This window comes from Balaenoptera physalus (assembly GCF_965194825.1).
Source record: "Balaenoptera physalus genome assembly, chromosome: 17".
Taxonomy (NCBI): Eukaryota; Metazoa; Chordata; class Mammalia; order Artiodactyla; family Balaenopteridae; genus Balaenoptera; species Balaenoptera physalus.
The window spans coordinates 16,778,921-16,800,619 of record NC_138895.1 but is presented as its reverse complement, the minus strand read 5'-3'; the positions used below and the strand labels follow the sequence as shown (position 1 = coordinate 16,800,619).

The 21,699-nt window shown below is 41.0% G+C and overlaps 2 protein-coding genes across 7 annotated transcripts in view; one reads left to right on the top strand and one right to left on the bottom strand.

Moving 5' to 3' along the window:
• Positions 1-113: 113 nt before the first annotated feature.
• On the bottom strand, positions 114-8,320 carry LOC309647039 (uncharacterized protein). Of its 2 annotated transcripts, none has more exons than XM_082433941.1 (2): positions 2,229-8,320; positions 114-2,147 (listed from the first exon to the last, which is right to left on the bottom strand). In XM_082433941.1, the coding sequence occupies exons 1-2, from the start codon at positions 2,596-2,598 to the stop codon at positions 1,987-1,989; spliced, it is 531 nt and encodes a 176-aa protein (XP_082290067.1). In that variant the 5' UTR covers positions 2,599-8,320; the 3' UTR covers positions 114-1,986. The 2 variants fall into 2 exon arrangements, with proteins under 2 accessions (XP_082290067.1, XP_082290068.1); XM_082433942.1 differs by having other exon boundaries at positions 114-1,779.
• Positions 8,321-8,427: 107 nt separating this feature from the next.
• EYA1 (EYA transcriptional coactivator and phosphatase 1) overlaps positions 8,428-21,699 on the top strand; it is a 325,931-nt gene continuing 312,659 nt past the window's right edge. For 2 of the 5 annotated variants that reach the window (XM_082432592.1, XM_082432588.1), the window contains exon 1: positions 9,344-19,998. In XM_082432592.1, coding sequence (XP_082288718.1) covers positions 19,873-19,998 — 126 coding nt within the window. In that variant the 5' untranslated portion in view covers positions 9,344-19,872. Of the gene's footprint in view, positions 8,717-9,341; positions 19,999-21,699 lie in introns of those variants that run through there. The other 3 variants (XM_082432589.1, XM_082432593.1, XM_082432591.1) reach the window with 3 other exon arrangements.

The following is a 21,699-nucleotide window of genomic DNA, read 5'->3' as shown; positions in this document are numbered from 1 at the left end:
GGGGAAGGGAAGGGAAGGGGAGGGAGGGGCGGGAGGAGATGGAGCCCAGTGAGAGGCCGTGGGTTCGGGCAAACTGATCCTCGCAAGGCTAAGCAGAAGCAGCTGCTGGTAATAGGCGCCGCCGGGGAGGGAGCGGGTTTCCCAGTCCCGGTCGCTCGCGGCTGCGGCGGGCGCGCGGAAGGCCAGAGCCACCGCTGGCAGGAGCGAACCGCAGCGGAGGCGCCCGCACCACCGGCGGGCCTCGAGGCAGACCCCCTTCACCTTGCGGGGGACCCCTCAGTCCCAGAGGGCTTTCCTGATACACCCTCCTCACCAGGACGGGGTAGAAAGCCCCTCACACCCCACTTCCTACTTCTCCCACCCGAACGAGCGCTCTCCTTTTCCCTCCTTGCACCCCAAGAATGGTGCTTAGATGGGCGTTATTCAAAGCCTGCTAAGGAGGTGGGACCACGGCCGGCAACTGAAGTCCCCTCACCTCCTCCCCCCACACCCAGCATCCTTGCAGAAGTGGCCAAACACTTCCCATTGTTCTGAGATCAGGCAGCAAGGACGCGCTTCACTTAGAAGTATTTCTTTGGTTCTCTTCCCATGTACTTCTAAGAAGGGAAATAAGGAAATGGTGCCTGTTGCAGTTTCAGAAACTTAAAATATTAGACAAGTGTTTGTAAATGAAAACATTTGGAAACTTAGGACAATTAATAAGCACCTGAAAATCCACGACAAGCCGTAACAACTGATTTTTTATCTATCATTTTATATCCGTCCATGATCCATCTAAATATGAAAACCCCGTGATTTTATGTAGTTTACATAAACCACAGGCATCTGGCTTTTGCTCTTGAGTTTTTATTCCGATACATTCATGAATTGGCAATTGGCCCTCAAAACCTACTGAATACGTATTTTAATCCTGGAAAAATAAAATTCAGCTCAATTTATCGCATTTACATCTTATGGAGTTTTTTTTTAATTGGGGGAAAGTTCTCCAAAGTCTTCCCCTCTCCCACCCCATCCCCCCTAGAGCCCTACTTTCACGGCCTCTGGTTCCACTGCTTCAGCGATATCTAGTAATAAAATCTTTGCGGTCCCAGAATATAATCAATCTAGAATTTCTTTCTTTGAATGTTTACATCATGCAGAGTTTTCGTTACAATCTTGTTAACATGTTTTGTTTAATTCAAGACATGTTAGAAAAGCAAAACAAAACTGAACGTCCTTATGGAGGCAATAATTTTTCTTAAATCTTGATTGAGATATCAGCGGTAGCACTTTGATTTACCTTTCCTTCCCAAAGAAAATTTGTGTTCGATTTTATTGATCAAATGGTGCATCTACGTTGACCAAAGTTTGTCTTTAGATCCTATTTACAGTCATATATACTTTTAGCAAGTAGAAGGTACATTTGGAAGCAAAACAGCTTCCAGAAGAAAACCACTCTCTTTCACGCATCTGCCTACCTGTTTAGCCACCCAAAATATATCCTAAAGAGATGTCTTTTCATCTTTACTTCTCTGATACTTGAGGGCTTCAGGTCTCTCTAAATAAATGAAATTCGAATGTCTTGTTTAAGGGAGACTATGCATTTCTGTATCTTGGATTTGGACAAAGGAACTGTTCATAGACTTTGGGGGAAATAATCTGCTCCTACTTGGAAACAGCCCGGGGAACAGGATCTCTCTCTGAGGTTTCCCGGAAAAATCCCCACCGCGGAAGCTGCTCCTACATTTATTTCCGTAGACGCGTCGCTGTCCCTCTTCCACTTCTATTGGATAAGTGCAGCTGTGAAGAACCAAAAACAATATGTATTGGGAAAGAAGAAGGGAGATTCTCGAATTCTACAGCTGTACCATAATTTCTAGTTTCACTTCTCTCCTCCTCACCTCCCCCATCCTCCTATCCAATTTTCAGGACCACGTGTGCGGTTCTACATCCCACAGTCTCTTCTCGAGTTTCTTAGATAGTTTTTGTTTTTTTCCTCTCAAGTAGTCAGAAAAACAATGCCGAGGTGGGGGTGGGAAAGGGCCTGAAATCGAACTGCAGAGCCAGCAGGCAGAGCGACCGGACGCGCCTGCACTCAGTACCAGCAACCCGGAGTCTCCGGGGGCTTTTCCGAGACTGCCTCAAATGCAAATGTGCAGCGTCCTGGGCTGGAGGAAAAAGACGAGTCTTACGGAAGGAGCTAGACTTCCGTAATGTGAAGGCGAAATCGACAAAGACAATCCTCCTACCTGAGGTGAATTTCGCTGAACTATCTGAACCGGGCTCAAGTCGTTCCACGGTCTCTGGTCTTGCGATTCCTCCCACGTCGCCACAGACCCCGCGCGACCCCAGACTCTCTCGGTCTGTCCCTTTCCTCAGGCTTCCTAGCTCAGTTTTCACGTTAAATGAGCTCCTTGCAGCCACATTCGCAGTATTTCTTGAACAGTGAACCCCTCTTTCCGAGGCAAACGGTTCGATTAGCATTTCTAGCCCACGTTTAAATGTCAACAGACATTCATCCCCGCCTGTGTCTGGCCTCGCTGGAAATCCACTTTTAACGACACAGGGTACAGGTAAACGCTCTGTGCGTGCGTTTTGCCTCCGACGATGTCTTTGCATCTGATTGAACTTCAGTATTCCCCGTGTTGCTGGAACAACACCCAAACCTATTGAATGAGTGACCTGAGGCTGCTGCGAAATTTTACATTAACAACAAAGATGAAAAAATTGCTATAAGCAGTCACACTGCAGTGACCACAGGGATCTTGTTTTCTTACATACGGAAGAATAACTCCTTTTTCACTCCAACAAACATTTTGCCCCAGCTGATCACCAGTGGTTTCCTTAGCTGATTGTGAAGTGGTTTGAGTTTTCCTCTTGCCTACATAAATCAATTTTATGATTTGAAGGGAAATATCTATATCGTGTTAGATTTAGGCAAATTATTGGGCTCGCCATTTACTTCAGAATCTACAGCAAATTAAAACATGAAATCCTGGGACAAAGATTTTAGAGGAAAATGGCCATGAGCTGTCAGTCAGCACGCCGTGTGTTCTGAAAACTGAATGATGAAATTTATCTGTTAGATTCCTTCCTTGCATACTCACTATAAACATCATGGGTTTTGGCTATGATTCAGTTAACATATAGATATAATATCATGTAAAAGCACTGGTTTAAATGATGCACAAAGCAATGTCAAGTGTTGTTCCTTGAAGGATAGCTTAAGCTATCAAACATTTGGTAGATAAAATAGAGTACCCTACCAAAACAAAGCAAGCAAACAAAATGTCTGGTGTTAGGAGAGAAACCACATGGAAGCAAAGAATAAAACAAAACAAAGGGAAAAAACAGACATAAACAAAAACAGGAACAAAAGAAGTCAACCTCAATCAGCGGTTCAGCTCTCTGAATATCTAATATTCAAGGACATGTTAGGTTTTCATTACCAAGAACATCTCTTCAGTGCCTCTTGTTACATGTTAAGAAATAAAGACAATTACAGTGTTGGAAACATAATTTTTCTCACTCTAAATATTTTATGCTTACCGAACAGTGGATTGTTTGCTTTCTCCTTTTCACTACTCCTTTGGCACTAAATTTGGCACTTAGATGGTGCTTGGTTTGGCATGCAAGGCAAGGCAGTTTGAAAATTATCTTTACAGCTACCTCTGGTGCTATTCTTCAGGCGTATTGTCGGCCAATAGAGAGCTGATTGTTTCGTCTAAATGGGCCTCAGCCCACAATCTATGCTTTTATAGAATAACCCTTTATATTACATCTTTTCAATGAATCCAAGCATTCTTATCCTGGGCTTTCTGAAATCAGAGTGTACCTGCTTAGTTTTATTTTTGCATGATGACAGAACTCACAAAATGGAATAGATTTTTAAAAAGTTCAACAGTAATTTACAACTGTAAACCTAAAGTCAATAAAAGTACTATCAGCTATCTGCCAAATACATGGTCAGGAGATAGCAAATGAGATTTAACCTAGATAAGTACAAGTAGTATGTCTGGGGAAATATAATCTAGAAGTCATAAACTAGAGGTCCAACTCCATACTCTTCATGAGTCAAACTCCCAGATATTTCCATTCTCCTGGCCATTAGAGTTTACTTATGAAGCATGCAGTTCTGTTCTAAACTACACTGGAATAACAATTATGTTGGATATATATATATTTTTTAATGCACCTGCAATTTTATTCTTGGAGGAAGAGGTGCTATTTCTTAAATTTCCTAGTTGTGAGAAAGAAGAATAAATCTGATGCTTGTTTGTCATGTGATATTATAGGAACGTAAAAGGAACAATCAAGCCACTGCCTTTGGGGTGGAGGGAGAAACAAGTGATTTCCACATTGAGGAATCATAGTCCCCCAAAACACTTGTTAGATATCCTCTCTTTATAAAGGAAAAGGCAGCTCACAAACAGATATGTTAATAAGTAGAATGATCTGGATAAAAGAAAACTGGAAGCTCAGGAAAGCTCCATCTATAACAGTAGTTGACAATGAAAAGCATATATATGCCAAGAGAGAAAAATGATAAAAAGAGAAGAAAAAATAGGCAAGTTAGTTAAATATGCAGAAGGATTACATCTCAATCACTTTGGAAGATTCACCTAAAAAGAAAAGATCAACAGAACGGGTGTGGGTTTTTTCTTTTTTAATTAGTGAAATATACAATTAAGTTTACCATAGTAATTATTTATGAGACAAAGGATATGGGTAAAACATCACCTGAAAATTATCCCAAGTCTTTGCTTTAGTAGAAATCTGGCCAAGAATCCTAGTCTTGCACCCCTCAGTTGGTGTCCTAAGCTAGAAGTGCATAAGGATGAAAGTAAACTTAAACTTGTTCCCTTCACCCCAGGTCCTCTCACCGCATACCTCCAAAATCCCTGGTGTGATTAAAGCATTTGATGATGTCCTTTTAGAAGTCTTGATAGGGGGAAATGTATTTCCTGACATGAGTCAACAATAAATGGTTTAGAAAACCAATCCTAATGTAACAAGAAATTGGAAGGAAAAGTCAAAAATTTATGGTTCATGTAATAAGTTCCTGTGCAGTGAATAGACTTCTCCCTGGTTTATCTCACACGTTTTTTTTTTAGGGGAGCAATAGGCATTTAGTCCAGCAAACTAAAAAGCACAGGTACTTTTTATAATATAAAGGTCCTGGAGTATAGGGACCATGCCGTGAGTCTTGTGTGTAAGTTTTCTTGGTATTATTATTTCTAGGGCCTTGTTGTTGCTCTTCAGCAAGGTGCGCGCTACGCTGAAGGAATTAACGTGGTTCCTAACAGCACTAAGTGATTTAACTGAGTGAAAGAAGAGAGGCCAGTGTGGGGAAAGTGACTGGTCTTTTAGAAGTTTCTTTAACTGGTTGCTGTACATAAGAGCATTTGCAACTCACACCTGGAGACTTGGCTTCGCTCTTGGCTGTTCCCATGTGGTCCAGTCTTCTCTCCCCGATGCTTAGGGGTAAATCTTGATTTAAACTTGCGGGCTGGATCTTTGTTCTCCTTATGAAAACTCCCATTAGATGCATTTGACAAGTTTCTCTATATGAAATTACATTGCCAAACTAAATAACAAAGGAATTTTTAAAAACGTGGTGTGTGTGTGTGTGTGAGAGAGAGAGAGAGAGAGAGAAAGGGAGAGAAAGAGAAAGAAAGAAAAGTCTTTTGAATCAGGGGCTAGTCATAACATACCTGTCAGTATAGGCAGAATACAAATACTCAGAGAACTACAAAACTCCTGTTGATTTTTGCCCTCTGCCTTCTGTGGATCTGTATGTGAAACTTTGATATCAATGTACATTTCTGTCACATGTGTTCTATATTTATGCCATAAGCCACAGGATAACTCTACACTTAAGGAATTTTGGTGCCTTTTTGTGCAAAAAACTTTGTCATTTCTTTATTGTGCACAGTGTAGGTTAGGCTAGCAGTTAGGATTAGCATTTTATGACATGTAAACAGCTGAATGTTCGAAGTCCAATATAAACTAACAGATACATAATTGAGTCCTTATGGCATTTACTAGTTACTCACATGGCAATTCAACAGATAAATATATCTCTATATACACATCAATAGATGAATATAGACTCTCATATATATTCTCAAATGGAGAATTGTGAATATACGTTTTATTGGGTTTTGGCTTGGCGTTGCAAAGGACATTTAAGTTTTTACTGAAAATTTTATTCATAATTGCATTCATGTCAAATGAAAAAAATAAGTATATTTTATGTCAAAAATAAACCTATCTTGGGTGGTATAATTCATTTGCAGATTGTGACCCTATGCCCAGGCAGGACTGTAAATCCACACCATGTGCCTGTGACTGATTTGGGATTTGGATTTCTGATTTTGGCTGAGAGATGTGTAAAAACCTCAAGTAGTCAACAGCTCCCTACTGGCTGTGCATCTGAGGGGCTCAAGAACATTGTTTATTCCAGCAAGTGTCTGGAATACATTATACTCGATAAATTGGCTCCTGCTACTCCCGTTTTGGAGAATAGGAAGAATTTGTATACTGTGCTAAAATAAATGTACTTTGCCCAAATAACAATTTTCCTTAAAAGAAAAGTCTAAACATGACTCTATCTTCTGAATCTAGGATTGCCAATATTTTAAACACATGGCATTTCTGAAAGAGCAATAATGAAATAATTCTCCACACTTTCAAATTCAGAAACTGGTACAAAATTTAGATCTGTTTTTATCCAAAGGCCATGTGAATCTAGGTTTCGAGAAGTTACAAAATTAAAATGAGAGGACATTTGGGTTGAAAGTTGTTCTATATATGTATTTTAAGAAAATACCAGAGCTAAGGATCAAAAGACTCCTTGTATTAAAACATAAACATTTTAGACTGTATGTTACTTCTGAATTACATTGATTTTTCAAAATATGATTTTCAAATAAATAACAAGCCTGTCGTTTTTGACAAGAGAAACTTTCATTGTCTTTGGTGAGTTCTTAGCAGACATATATTTGGTAGTTTTGGGTTATTGTTTGCTCCCTCCTGAAATAATACTTTTGATCACATATGCTTTAAGAGATTCTAGATTTGCTTTTTTTATGTTATAGAAATTCCTTATATTTGTGAATGGGTAGAAATGATAAGCAATGAATTCAAAAAGGCAAAGCCATCCTTAACAACTGGCTGGTTTGGATAATGTTTCTATTTGGACAAGGTATTGGGGTCTTATTGGGCTAACATAATTTAGCAATGCTTTGACTTCTACCGGAAGTCCTCTTCCCCCAACACACACGGCGTGTTTTGAAAAGTTTCCGGGTCTGCCTACATATAAACATCCAACAGTTAAGATCAAAAATCAGTCTTTGTGTAGATTTCCAATTATCTCCTGTGTGTTGGTTTTATCTTCCAATCTATAATCTGCGGTCTTTGAAGGTGAAGGATTAGGTCTCATTGTTCTGACTAGAGCTTCATAATACCTACTACAAGTCAACAGATACTCGATGACTGATAGAAACAATAGCAAAGCGTGTGAATCTAGCTGATTCTAAAAGAGCCTGTACCATAATACCCGTATTCATGCCCTGCTTTCTACTTTCCGAGGGCCTTTTGCTTACATTATCTCATTTGATGTGAATAATTGAGTGGGGGTGGGAAAGGGATTTCATCTGAGAGGGAGAGAGAAGTGCAAACATCTGAAGGCTCACTGGAGGCGATGAGTCCTTATAAGAGCAAATCATCAAAGTATTTGCATATCTTTCGCTGCTTGTGATTGGATCCTAATCAAGTAAGAGGAAGTTCCCGAAGAAGGAGTAGCTCAGATTACCGGCCTGTAATGGATGCTTCATCCAATGCTGAGATACCTTACGCGTTGAATCAAGAGTCTCTCTGGCCCCTCTTAAGTCACAGATGCAAAAGAACTTTGGGGTGACACAAACTTTCCCCTACCCTCCCAAAGGGTTCCTTGATGCCAAGAAAGACAAAACATTAAGTAGCGAGGATACTGGGCTAGACGTGGACGTTTCGTCCAGGCCCCCATGCACGATTCTGGGCAATCCACTTACCGCTCTTTGCCTCGGTTTCCCTAGCTCTAAGAACAGTACGTAATTTTAAGACCACTTGCAAAATTATTTGATTCCGGATGTTTTGATCAGTTTCAGTCTGACGGCTTATTGCTTTATATCCTCCCCACACCACCAGGAAAAAAAAAAAAAAAACACCCCTCTGTGTCACTCCACCCACCTTTCCTTCGGGGCTACCTCCTGCACACCCATCTCCCCCGTGTTAACAGAGCAAACGCTACCACCCCGTGCCTCAGTGGAAACACTGCGAGGGCCCAGGCGTCGGAGCCACCCCTCGGGGCGTGGGCACCAGGCCCAGGCTCCAGCTCGGGCGCCGAGGGGAGTCGGGCCCCGGGGAGGGGGGCGGGGAAGGGCGGGGAAGGGGGTACTGGGAAGACCGGGGGTGCCGGGAAGAGGGCTCCCCTCGCCAGCGCCGGCCACCGCGTCGCTGCGCACTCAGAGCCGCGCCAAGGGCGCCCCGCGACCCGGAGGCACAGGCGCATTTCCGAAGGAAAGAAAGAAAAAAGCTTCGACTGGCTCGAATTTCTGGAAGCCAGAGCCGTTTGGGCCCTAAACACCGACACAGAACCCCTCTTAGCGCTGCCCCGGCCTCTCCGTTACCCATTTTCGGTTTGGTTTTGGAAGAACCGGTTCCTCGGCCCCGCGTCGCCGAAGCTGTGACCCGAGTAAGTCCAGCCGCCGGCCCCCTGTCGCCGGTCAGCCTCCCCTCGCGCGCTCCCTTCCCACCTTCGCCCCCGGCGGCCGCGCTCCCGCCCCTGCCCCGGGCCGCCCGGCCGGCTCTGGCCTCCAGTGGGGTTGCGGTGACCGGGAGACTTTGTTGTGAAACGAAATCTGACCCTTGGGCGCCGAGGCCGCGGCCGAGAGCCCGGGACCGTGACGCCCGCGGCCCCAGCCGGGCCAGGAGGGGCGGGGGCGGCGGAGGGGGCGCAGCCGGCGCGGCGCCCCGACCCCCCCCCCCCACGCCGACGATCGCGCGCGCGCGCAGCGCCCGCTCCGCGGCCCGTCCGCCGTCTCCTCGGCCGCCTCCTCGGCGTGGGCACCGCCGCCAGGTACGCGGAGCCACCTGGAAGGACGCGGCGGCGCGCGCGCAAAATGGGGACGCGCGTCGGGAGAGCAGTGAGGGGACGCCGGCGTCGCCCCCGGCCCCGCGGCATCAGGGCGCTGCACGTGGAGGGATGTGTCTAGGGCCGGTGGGTTTTCCTTGGGGGAGGTGACGACTGATGGGGACGTCGGGGGACGGAATGGGGGGGTCATCTTGGCCTTACTTGCTGTTGTGATTGCCGTCTTGGACGTGTGCTTGCGTTTGAAGCTCCAGTGATAGGAAATATTCGGGGAGGAGGCTGAACAAACGAATATTTATATTTAGTGCTTTCTGGCCCCCGGAGTCCCTTCTTTTGGCCCAAAGTGGGTTGTTTGGTCCAATTAACAGAGACCAGTTAAAAGAAGTAGCAGATGAATTGGAGGAGGTCAACGACGGCGAGGCATTATTATTATTCCATGAATAATTAGGAAAGCAAGGAAAAATAAACAGGATCTCTGCTTTAACTGTGGTGAGAATAATGCAAATGGTAAAAACAACTTTCATTGTTTCCTTCGTGTTAAGACCCACCCAAGTTTTTTTTGTTCCGGAAGCCAGACTGACTAACGCTAGCTAGGTAAGTCATCTCATAAAACTCAACGCTTCTTGAAAAAATTTGGGTAGGAGAACGACTCAAACCTGTCAAGAAATATGAGTGGACTGTATATTCAAAAGAATCAGTGGCGAGTGTCTGCACAGAGGATCCCAGCTAGGAGTGGGAAGTGCAGGGCTAATGCGGGAGCAGGATCTCCGTGGAGGCCAAGGAAGGCATTCTTCCATCCTGTTCAGAGACCCTAGTACCCTAAGAATCCTCTGTCTCTAGTCAGAGCTGCTCATTCAGCCAGCACTGGGAAACGTGCCATGTACCAAACATCTTGTTACATGGATTAAAATGGTTTCTGCCCTGAAGGAGTGGTCTGGTAGACAGTTGTGACCTAATATGACTAGTGCTCAGATGGAGAAACACAGATGGACCCGGCTTCCCGGAAGCAGGACTGGATGGGCCTTGAAGGCTGTGTAGCAATCTGGGTGGAAGGTGCGTCCTCCAGGCAGAGAGCTGTTGGCACCAAGGGCATCTGGAAGTGGTCTGGGGTAGCTGCAGGTGAGCCAGGAGAGACCTGGGACGCAGGACAGATGTGTAGGGACGGTAGCTGGGGACAGATTGGAAAGGGCTTCCATGTCAGACCAAACAGACTAAATCAGACTTGTTCCCTATTTGGAAGAGAGCAAAAGCTCACAAGTTTCACAATTTGGAACATGTGAAGAAAGCCTTGGGGAGAAGGCAGAGGAAAGTGTTAATGAAGATGTTACAAAATAGGAAGTATAAACAAATGATCAGTGGGATTGTTTAGCCTATAAAAAAGTCAAAATGTTCACAAAAGGTAATTAAAGAGAGGGAACATAACAAGAGCAATATTGTTTTACTAATTGTTATCTTAGTAACCTGAAAGGCAGCTCTGAAAAGCGTCCAGTTACCCTATTCCATGATAATTTTTGAACGTAAAAACTAGAGACGATTTAACATATTGCATTATAGTTTCATGACCTTTCATCCTTTACAAAGTGATTGTTATCACCCACTCACACATTCATTGAGCGTGTATTATGTGTAGGACGCATTATCAATCTTCTCCATCCCATAAGATGGTATTGATGTCATTGTGCCGATGAAGAAACGAGCTCAGAGAGGTTCATTAATTTTTCCAAGATTGCAGAGCTGATGAGTGCTCAAGTTACGGACTTAAATCCCTACCCAGCTTCTCCAAGTTTTCCGTAGTCTTTTCCTCTACCCTTGGACGCGTTGGGACTAGCTGTCTGGGGCTTTCTCTCCTTTATCATTTCTGTCAGTGACTTGAAAGAAGGAAACTAAAGGAATGGTTTTGAGGTTGGCATATTATACAAAGCCGAATGGATGTCTCAGGTCGTTTGCAGAAGCGTTTGTGTATCCCTAAGCTCAGTAAGTGCCAGTGGTGTTTGGATCCAGAGGCCACTGATCACAGACATGTCCTGTGGAAGGGGATCAGAAAGTTAAGTAACTTGTTTCTAAAAGGATGAGTAATTAAATTTTGAGCCTAGAGAGAAGATCTGATTGTAATTTTAGGAAATATCATCGAAATCTTCAGATGTTTCAGGGATTGTTTTGTATCAGGGGCATATTAAAATACATTTGTGCTTGTGCAGAAGAAAAATGGACCCTAGAAGAGAGGGTTTTGATCTGTCTGTTTCGGCTCAGTAGAAGGGAAAACCTCGTAAAGGTTAAACCTTCCAGCTGTAGACTAAATGGCTTGCCAAGTTGGTGAATTTCTGTCCCCAGAAGCGTTCATGCAGAAGCAGGTTGGCTATCAGTCAAGGAGGTTTCGGGTGATTCCTGCCCTAGATGGAATTTGGATTCTACAACTTCCTTCCGTGGCTCCATCACAACATCCCATACCATGTATATTGCTATTACATTGTACCACCCAGTAGCTGTTTTCTTAATGAATTAAGGAGAGAGAGCTTTCTTAAACTTTTCAAGTTTCGCTGTAATGTAAGTTGTCCTTTGATTTTAAGAAAAGAGTGAAATCCAAAGAAATCCTGAGTCAGTGCCTCTCTTCTGACAGCTTAATGCTTTCTCCATTACCGTCTTTATTTTCGGTGTTTTGGCCTCTGAGACTGCAGCCCTGCAGTCTTATTCTGCATCGAGCAATCCTTACTCTGGTCGAGACGCAACTAAAAATAAGAGTCAGCATCCAGGAAATGAGGAAATTGCTTTGCTAAACTTTGCTTGTGATTGTCAAAGGTAAAGGAGCAGGGAGGCATTTATTCTCCAGTTCCTCCTAAACTACACATGTAATCTGCATGCATTCTAAGGTCTAATGAGGAACGTGGGCCCCCTGTAGTAAATACGTTCCCTAATGAGCTGAATATTGAAGTCTCTGCCTCTATCCATGGTTCAAATTGCCTTTGAATTTTAGCAGCGAAAGAAAAAGAAATGTCAGAATCTGAGAAATATGTTTTCACCTTATTTTTATGAATAAAACTGCTTTTTTGTTCTTGACAGCTGAACTTATTGTGGGTTAAGCAGTCAAGCAGGAATAAATGTCACGTGCATCAGAGAGGAGTGTTGGTGGGTGAACATCAGCACTGATATCATGTTTGACTTGGAGGGGCAAGAACTTATCATCTCCAATGAAGAAGGCAGTCACTATCAAAACCGTTTGTTGCTTCATTAATGGTACTGGGGGAAAAAGATGTTGACAATTGTTAGGAAATATGAACTGTGGCACATTAAAATTGGGATTGACATATATACACTAATATGTATAAAATAGATAACTAGTAAGAACCTGCTGTATAAAAAAATTAAATTAAATTTTAAAAAATCAACTTTATGAAATGTAGAGTTCAGTGAATTTTGACAATTATGTACAACCATGTAACCACGACCTTCAAGATATAGAACGCTTCTAACGCCTCCAAAAGTTCCCTCATGCCCCCCACAGTCCAATCCCTCCCCACGCCCATCTCCGTCCCTGGCTCCAAGCAATATCCTGCTTTCCATCCCTGTGGATGAGTTTTGTGATGTCTTATTAGCATCTTCAGAGGCATTCGATGGTAGAGCTTTCTATGTAAAAGCAAAGGAGTAGATATTTCAGATCCCCTTTTCTTTTGAATAAAGTAAGAAAATTCATCATTTAGTGATAGTTGTTTGGACAGTAGCGAACAACCACTGAATGGAACCAGTTTAGTTTGCTACCAGTTGTTCAAGAGCATAAGTTATTTTAAAAGTACAACTATAGTCGTGGGAAACTGAGAAACAATTTCTGTGATACATTGTAGACTAGCAATGCCCCAAATTCAGTAGCTACAGCAGAATTAATACGCCAGCCTGGTGAAATTTTAGGTGAATTTATCATGTGTGATTATGTTTTAGATTTTTCTCTTAGATGCCTGAATTTCCTTATTACATATAAGATATATAGGCCTGTAGTTCTCAGGCATTGTGCTATTATAGCACACTCATGTTCCTCAAATCCATCACGGGCGTGCCATCAATCATCATCCGTGGGCAACACTGACTTTTTCTGTGCTTCAGTAGAAATTATTTTATGACAATGGCCGTCAGACTCAACCGACTAAGTCATGTGACATGGTGATTTACCTTGCTGAAGATAAGAAGGGAAAATGATTAGCGTAGTGGTAAAAGATCCCGTGTTCACTGGAATGCATTTTCACCATTTTGTTTAAAGACTTTTTTTTTTTTTCAGATTTTTAAAAATTGAAGCATAGTTGATATAATGTGTTAGTTTCAGGTGTACAGCAAAATGATTCAGTTATATGTACATGTATATCTATTTTTTTTCAGATTCTTTTCCCTTATAGGTTATTAGAAAATACTGAGTATAGTTCCCCGTTTTGACTTTTTGTCTTGAGTCTATGAGAGCAGATTCCATTCAAAGAGCAATGTTGAGTAAAAGAAAGAGCAGGTGACGAGTGTGTGAGAACCATGCTTACATTTATCAGCACAGTGATAGCCTACGCCAGTGATTTAGTTAAGGCTTTCAAATGTCCTGCCATGGTCTTTAGTATTCAAAAGTTTGCCATGAACACAAAAATTTTGTAACCTCTGATATAGGGAGGTTCATGAACGTTGTCAAGTTCCTTTGTAGCAACTTTATTGACTATTTTAAAATACAAAATCTGTGTTTCATCCTTCCACTAGGGTGAGTGTTGTATGAGAGAAAAATCTGCATAAGTGAATTTGACTTCACTTTAAAAGAAGTACTAGTTTTAGCTATCATACCTCTTGATCCTCTGATTAGATTGTTTGGAATTTATCCTTAAAGAAATAATTTAAAAGAAGGAAAAAACTTGTTGAGTAAAGATATTGAAGTGTTATATGCTATAGTGAAAGAGTAGAAAAAAAAACCCCAAATATCCCACTTTATAGGAATATCTCCCTGATGGAATATTACATGGGCATTAAAAATGATAGGGATACAGACTGTAAGATACTTATGAAATGATGTTAAGAGAAACCAGAAAAACACAAGCATGAAGATTTGCTCTGATTATATCTATGTAAAACTATGTACACATACAGACAAGTTGGGTTGATGGAATTACAGGTGTGTTTCTTTAGAGTTTTCTTTATATTGTTAATGTAGAAAGTACTACATTGAAATAATGTGTAGGTCTAATGCTCTTGAAAACATCCTTTGAATTCAACTTTAGTTACAGAATAAACACATGTCATCATTTTCCTAATTAATGTCAGCTCATTGGGTTGCCTTACATTCTTCCTCTGAAGACAGAAGGAAATTGCATATGGTGGAAACAGAAATCTGATCATATTTATTCAGAAGTTCTATAAAGAATAGATGGGCTTCATACTTAAAACTTTAAAACGGCAGTACCAGTAAATCAGTGGAAAAGCTATAAAAGCAAATTGGTGTCGACATTTATTTCTATAGAAACTACATCTCCAGCTGTAGAAGACTTTCACCAGCGTAAAGAGCTGAACTTGTTTTTCGTTAACAGCTTCCGTGGTTGGGATGTGGTCCTTACAACAATTGGAAAGAGAATCTAGTTTCTGAATCTGACTCACCTGGGCATGCTCAATCTGTTTTCCTCGATATAACCGTATTTCTTAGGAAGGTGAGGAAAGCAAAGAAGAGGTCACCTTCAGACACAGCTGCTTATGGCTTCTGAAGCCATGGAATAGTGAGTTGAAGAAGTCTCTGGAGGTCATTTATCCAATGGTTCATTTCACTGCAGGCTTCTGTTTGTAAATTTTCTTAAAGACCCCTTGATTTGATATGTTTATTCAATCTGCAGTTGTAGTCTTCTGGGGACATACTTCAGAATAGCCCTTTTCTTTTCTACAAAGCAATGTTCAACCACTAGTTTCCTTCTGCCTCTCAGGAATGTTAGAAAACTCAACACTTGGTGAGAAGGCAAAGATGAAAGTGATGGTGTGTTGTAATGAAAATACTCTTTCATCCAAGGAGCCGCAAGTTATTAACAGTGTCTGATGGGTCTCTGGTTCATTAGAGATGATTTATGTGTCATCTAAACTATAACCCATTTTTCAAACCCAGCCTGAAAAATTAAAATATACGTGATGTATAAAGTTTTTAAAAAGATTATTTTCTTCCCAATCATATCAATCCTCACCTCCAGCCCCACCTTGTTTTTCTTCAATCTAGGAAGTCTGTTCCATGTACCTGCCTAGAGCCTTTTTCTGCCTACTTCATGCCTCTGTCACTTGCACACTTATCCCAACTTCTCTTCTCCCAATCTTTTGATCTGACAATAGATGGGATGTTTGCGATGAGCTAGAACTAAAGTAAAAGTAAGAAATGTTTACAGGTGAGATGAGGTGCAGTTGCTTATTTTATCAACTGCCTGATTTTAGCCAATGGGTGGAAAAGAATAGGAAGTGTCTATGTGGGGTGGTGAAAATGGATTTCCAGAATCCAGAAAGCTTGAGGTTCAAAGCTCTTGAGTACTTTTTTTAAGTAGCAAGTGCTGTTTGTAGAATTGGGGAGAAAAATTGTCATCCTGGGGAGAGTTTAAATTATAGCAGGAATGCACAGAATAGATGTTTTGTCTCATATATGTTAAAGTTTTTGTATTTAGAACTATTTTGTATTTTCACAATAAGCTTGTTAGTTGCAGTGGGGCATAAAATATCATTTCCAAATATGCATCACTGAACTCTATAGGTATCATTGTAACGCCATCACCAGGGGTGCAATTTCATAATGCCTCTGAGCCCCCAAAGGGGATTTTGTGTGATTGCAAGATTTGTCAGATTGTCATGTTGATTTGGTGTTTTCTGTAGAGTCTGTTTTATCAGTGTATAAATCTAACGTTTATTTACCATTGTGTATTCGCTAGTATGTCTACACTAATTTCAGCCCCTTCCCAGCCCACTCCCCCAAGAGTGCAAAATGAAGTTCCTAAGGCTTCTGTTAATCTTGTGTCAGAAGAGTCTATGTAGTAAAGTTCACTTTTCCATGGTGTTTCATCAGCAGTCCATGGGATTGGGACCGAATAAGGCATAGTTCCCTCAGGTGTTGGAAAGATCATTTCAAACAGGGCCAGTACTTCCTGTTTCCTCCTTGTCCGGGTTGCCTCCCACTGTCCCTCTTGCCACCTGCCCGCTTCTGCTGGCACCAGATGCCAAGGTGGGCCTATGGCCTGGGGCTGTGAATGCAAGTCAAGAGCTCTAGGTGCCCCTTCCCTGTCACCTGTGGGCTCTGGTGGCCTTGGAAGGGGTTGCTTACCACTGTCTGTCCTGGAAGAGCATCTTCTTTAGGTGGCCTCATGCAACTAGCAAATATGAAATATGTGCCCAGCTGTACAGCTTTTTCTCACTGTTTTGCTCAGTTGATCTTTTCTTCCTCCTTAAGTGGTTAGTGAAACCCATTCCAAGAAGAGGCTTCCAGGTTTTTTCTCTATGCTCAGAGTGGATAACTGACTCTGGAGTGTTGAATTTGGGCAGCAGAGCCCCAGGATGTGTCTCAGCCCCTTTTCTCTTTATTAGGGAACTTTCCCTTGAGTGGCTAATAGAAAGGTGGCCTTCCATTGTGTACACTCCAACCCACCCCCTACTTCTGGAGGGTACCGAAGAGTTGACTTCAGGAGTGAGTAAATAAAGGGTTTGGTCTTTGGAGGTAAATGCACAAGTGGGTAATTAACCCAATTCCCTGCTTTGGCATGATGAGTGCTGGGGATGGGTGTATGGACGGGTAACCGCCACCAGGCTTATGGCATCCAGACACGTGGGGATACTTTTGATATCAAGACACCTCCTGCCTGTACTGCCCCACAGATCTCCTGAAACAAATTTCATGTCACTGATCCTTCCATCAATGTGCACCTCCCCACACCAACACCGTCCTATACCTAGATCAGCCTCCTTGGACATTCTTCTACCCCTTTTTTTCTAGGAGCCACTCCTTGGTTTAAACAAAGTCCCTCTGAAGTTCACCTCTAAGTACTCTATAGGTCTATATAGTTTTATGAATAGCTACTCCCTATGTGCGTAATATGTAGGTAGGCAGGTAGATAGATAGATAGATTTGAACCAATTAACCTGTTTTTGCTTGAGCCTGTTTCTTAGGGTATTTGAACAAATATCGATGACCTAAAATTCGATGAATCATTTTTAAGTTGACTGAATGATAGCACCACCGTTTAACTGCCCATCTAATTCTAGCTCAGAGTTTACATGTATTCAAAAATTGTCATGTATCAATAATATCCATTCATTCACTCATTCAAAATATTTAATGAATGCCATATGTGACCAGAACAAGAGAGTAAGGCATGGTCCTAGCCCTCATGGAGCTACAATCTAGTGGGGGGACAGGTAGAGAAATAATTAGATAAGAGCTATAATGGGGGCAGGCTTATTTATAAACCATGAAAGATCAAGTCCAACAAGGGAATTAAGGGTTTACCAGAGCCAGGCTCCTAAATATCAGTAGACCCAGTCATGGCATATATTTCATGGTTTGGATTGACATGTAGAAATCTGGAAACAACTATGCTGATTTAGCAAGCGGGAGGATTTGTAAATAAAGTCCATGGGTCTCTGTGATTTTGTGATTTTTGAGTGGTAGTCTTTCTTAGTGGAGACATCTACCTGAACTAGATGAATGCTGACTGTTTTGGCTTCTCAATAATCTCAGTCTTTTCTTTTTAGGCCAGGAAACAATAACAAACATAGTATTTAGTACAGAATAGTTTCATCTTCAGAAGAAATAAAATTACGAATGAAATACCTTTCATGCTCATGTAACTTGACCATTCTTAATACCTTAAACTGTTCAGTAAGTTCAATATGGAAATATGGAAAAGAAACACATGGGAAATAATCCTGGAATATCAAATATACAGACTTTGATTGAAACATGTTCTCAGGACAGGTATGGAGAGGATGGGAATTTAGGGGAAATCAGAGGGGGCTTTGTCTTGGGCCTGCCCCCTTCTGTGAGGAATGAGACCGGACTTTGTCTCAGCACATATAGGTACACTGTGGGCGATTTATGTGAAGGCACTTTGTAAACTGTAAAGTGTTTTCCCAATGTAAGGCAGAATCATGATCATTATTTTAAAATGCTACTTTATTGCCTGGAGAAGTTAACGTGCCTCCAGAGAGTAACGGAAGCAATGAAAAAAATCTAGTTTCTGTAATATCTCTTCCCTAATTATGCAAGAAATCCTCTAAAAGCAATGCCGGTGGATTTTAAGATTTGGTTCTGAACTTTTGTGCAATTCAAAATAGAGTGGTATATTGTGTTTCCTTGGGTTAGCAGAACTTAAATACATCCATACGACTTTTATTTACTTGTAACCTGAAATTATGACATTGTTTTTTGTTAAAACTACGGAAACACTCTGCTTTAATAGGGATTCTCCAAATTTTAGGAGTTAGTTAGTTATGAGTTTTATGTTGTCCAAGAAGCATCACTTTTGTGTTAATGGCGGGTAAGGCATATGTCTACCAGCATTGATAATTGTGAGCAAAAAATCATAAATGAGAATTACTCTGGCATTTCAAAATTACATCCCAAATGAGCCATGCTTGGAATATTTTACCTGACAATTAGTGTGTAAATGCATACTGTCATAAAATTATAAATCTAAAATATATGATATCATCCAGTTGAAATCTCCCATTTCACAGATAATAAAACTTAGGCTCAGGGAGCCAAAATTATTTGCCCGAGGTCATTCAACTAGTTAGTGGCGGAGTCAGAACCTGAATTCAGACCTTTTGACTTCCACTGCGGTGCTTTTCCTACCATGCTGACATGCAGAAGTTTAAGTACCTTTACGAGAAGTGATACTAAAGTTTACACTACTACATGTTCTCTGTTCTGTAATTTTACCTTGGGTGATATTAAGATCGTGTCTATTTTTTTTTGGTTAAATTTACATGTCTATTTAACTATCTGTGTTGAAGTTGATGCGAGGTGTGTAGATTAATTTCTTAGTTGCTAAGACCAAGCAAGAAAAACTGGGAGTTTCTTTTGGTTCCTCATTTGAGCATGAGTATGAAAATTAATTCTGAGAGTTAGGAAATGAGAATGGGCAGCTAGATGGCTATATTGTTATTATTATTTGCAGATAGCTAAACATAGACTATATTTCAAAATACTACATTTATCGTCCACGTCTTGAAGCATGCCCAAACCCCACTCTTCTCGAAGGTGTTGAGTCTCTGAAGGTTCAGAATTGATCAACTGTGAAACTGTGACCTAAAGTAAACTTGCTAAGAAATGGTATAATAATATCCTTGCCCTGAGGGTAAAACACTCAACTCTAGATTTTTCTCTTTTATCCTTGCTCAGACTACAATCATATTTCTTTGTTAGTATTTCCTCTTGGCATTGTGGTACAGCTGACGTTGATAGATAGCATGGAGAAACCGAATTCAAAAAGAAAAAAAAAAGGGGGGCTCTTGGACTGTTGGCTCAAAAATAATGCGTGTAGAAAGCTCTCTATCTGCCCTCTTCATTCTTTATTTTCCTTGGGCTGCAGCTGCTGACAGCAGACACACTGAGCTATAATTTGGCCATATTTGGCTCATGTAAATTGTGATAAACAGTGAGCCCATAATATTTATTTTAAAGATTCAATCAGTGAAGGTAAGCATTCTTGACTTGTGTATACATGCTAGTAAATAGAAAGCTACAGACGTAAAGATCAGCTCTTAATTTCATGCCACACAATTAATACGGCGGCTTGATGCTCTGTTCATCGCAGGTGCTGGGGTGTTGGAACCCTTTGAAGAAGTGTGTAGCTAATAGCCCATATATAATTCGGAAGAAGAAATCTTCAATGGAAGACCCCCAGGGGATAAATGGACAGTCTGTAAGTAAACAGAATGTCAGTCCTAAGGCAAGAGTTATTACTCTTAAAATCGTAATTACTATTTTTGTTGTAACTTGAGCGTCTGGAAATTCCTCAAAAGCTCTGTACCAATTTTTAATGATTTTTAAAGTTATGAATTAAGTAGTACATTATTTCATCAGCCTAACCTAATTTATGTCTTTTTTAAAGGTATCAGTTATCAAAAGTAGAGGTCTAGAGGAAAAAACCAACCTTTAGTATTACTTAATTATACCAATATGCTTAACATAATTTTTAGACTTACATTTTCCTTTGCCTCAGGGAAAACATATATTTGTCTCGTGAAACTTGAAATTAATGTCTAAGTTTGGATTGTTTTGTATGTATTTGTTTTGATGTATACGTGTGTGTGCGCGCGTGTATCTTTAAAATGTGTGATAAAAAAGCAAAATAAAATAAAATGTGTGGTTGGTGCGGGAGTTTCACAGTTTGATAAACTCTTGAGTGGGCTTTAAATTAAGGAGAACCTGAGGTTTTATTTTGTTTGTTTATCTTGTGAGCACAAGAGAAAGGGTTCAGAAACGTTCCTCAAGTTCGTATCGGGAAGAAAAAAAGTTTCCTTTGGCTCATAAACAAATATTCCCAATAAGAGTTCATCTTATAAATAGCCTTTGTTTCGAACTTAAAAAAGTCAACGGATTTTAATTTTATAAAAGCCTATTTCAGTAAGCTAGAGTTGTTTCCTTGGAAAATTTCCATAGCAATATTTGGGGTGGCACTATGTGACTTTGCCTTTAAAGGTCTCTCATCAGTTATGATGCTTTTAGACCTGTGGTTTTGTAGCTCAGCTTTTTTTTTTTTTTTTTTAACATCTTTATTGGAGTATAATTACTTTACAATGGTGTGTTAGTTTCTGCTTTATAACAAAGTGAATCAGTTATACATATACATATGTTCCCATATCTCTTCCCTCTTGCGTCTCCCTCCCTCCCACCCTCCCTATGTAGCTCAGCTTTGTTCACCATAGAGTTATTACAAACCCGAAGTGTGATCTTTAGTAATGACATTGTGATTCCTGTAAATGTGTGTTTTACAAGACCTTCTGGTGGTTATGTAATAAGCAGTAACTGCTAATGGATTAGTATTTTAATAACAAAGGGCCAAGTGCTATCAAGGTGCTTCTGCAGTCATACTGTATGCAATTACAGAGTGTATTTTATGGCTCTCCTAAATCATCTTGTGAGGTAATTCACATAAAGCATTTCGAGATCATTCTGTATGGTGTAGCTTTCACCCTAAACAGGAAAAGCACCCTTAACACGTTTAAGTTGTTTGTTCGGCCTTTTAAACCTATGTTATGGGCCTGTGATATTCGATGTTCTTATTATATGAAGAATAGTTTTGGAGTGCATATAAAATAAGTGAAAAATAAATGCACGAATAACTTACTATTTTCTGCCCCTTGTATGTAACTGCTCCTTATATTCATGCACGTTGCAGTGTTGGCGAATCACTAACAGATTTAACAATCTCTGCCAATAAATGCTGCAGATAATATTTCTTTTGAGGTTTTTATATTCTGCCAGTTCTCATTTAAAACTTAAGAAATTAAGATTTGAGACAAGTAAAAAAAACAGGTAAAGAATATAATGATTCAAATTTTTGTACCTGTCCTACCAAAATGGTGTTTATTGGGCCATCTCATTCCATATCATTTGGAGG

Coding starts and splice junctions, on each gene's coding strand:
- LOC309647039 (XM_082433941.1), bottom strand. CDS start 2,598: ATGCAAAGACATCGTCGGAGGCAAAACGCACGCACAGAGCGTTTACCT. Junction 2,148..2,228: donor TTCAGCGAAATTCACCTCAG/GTAGGAGGATTG, acceptor TTTTTCCTCCAG/CCCAGGACGCTGCACATTTG.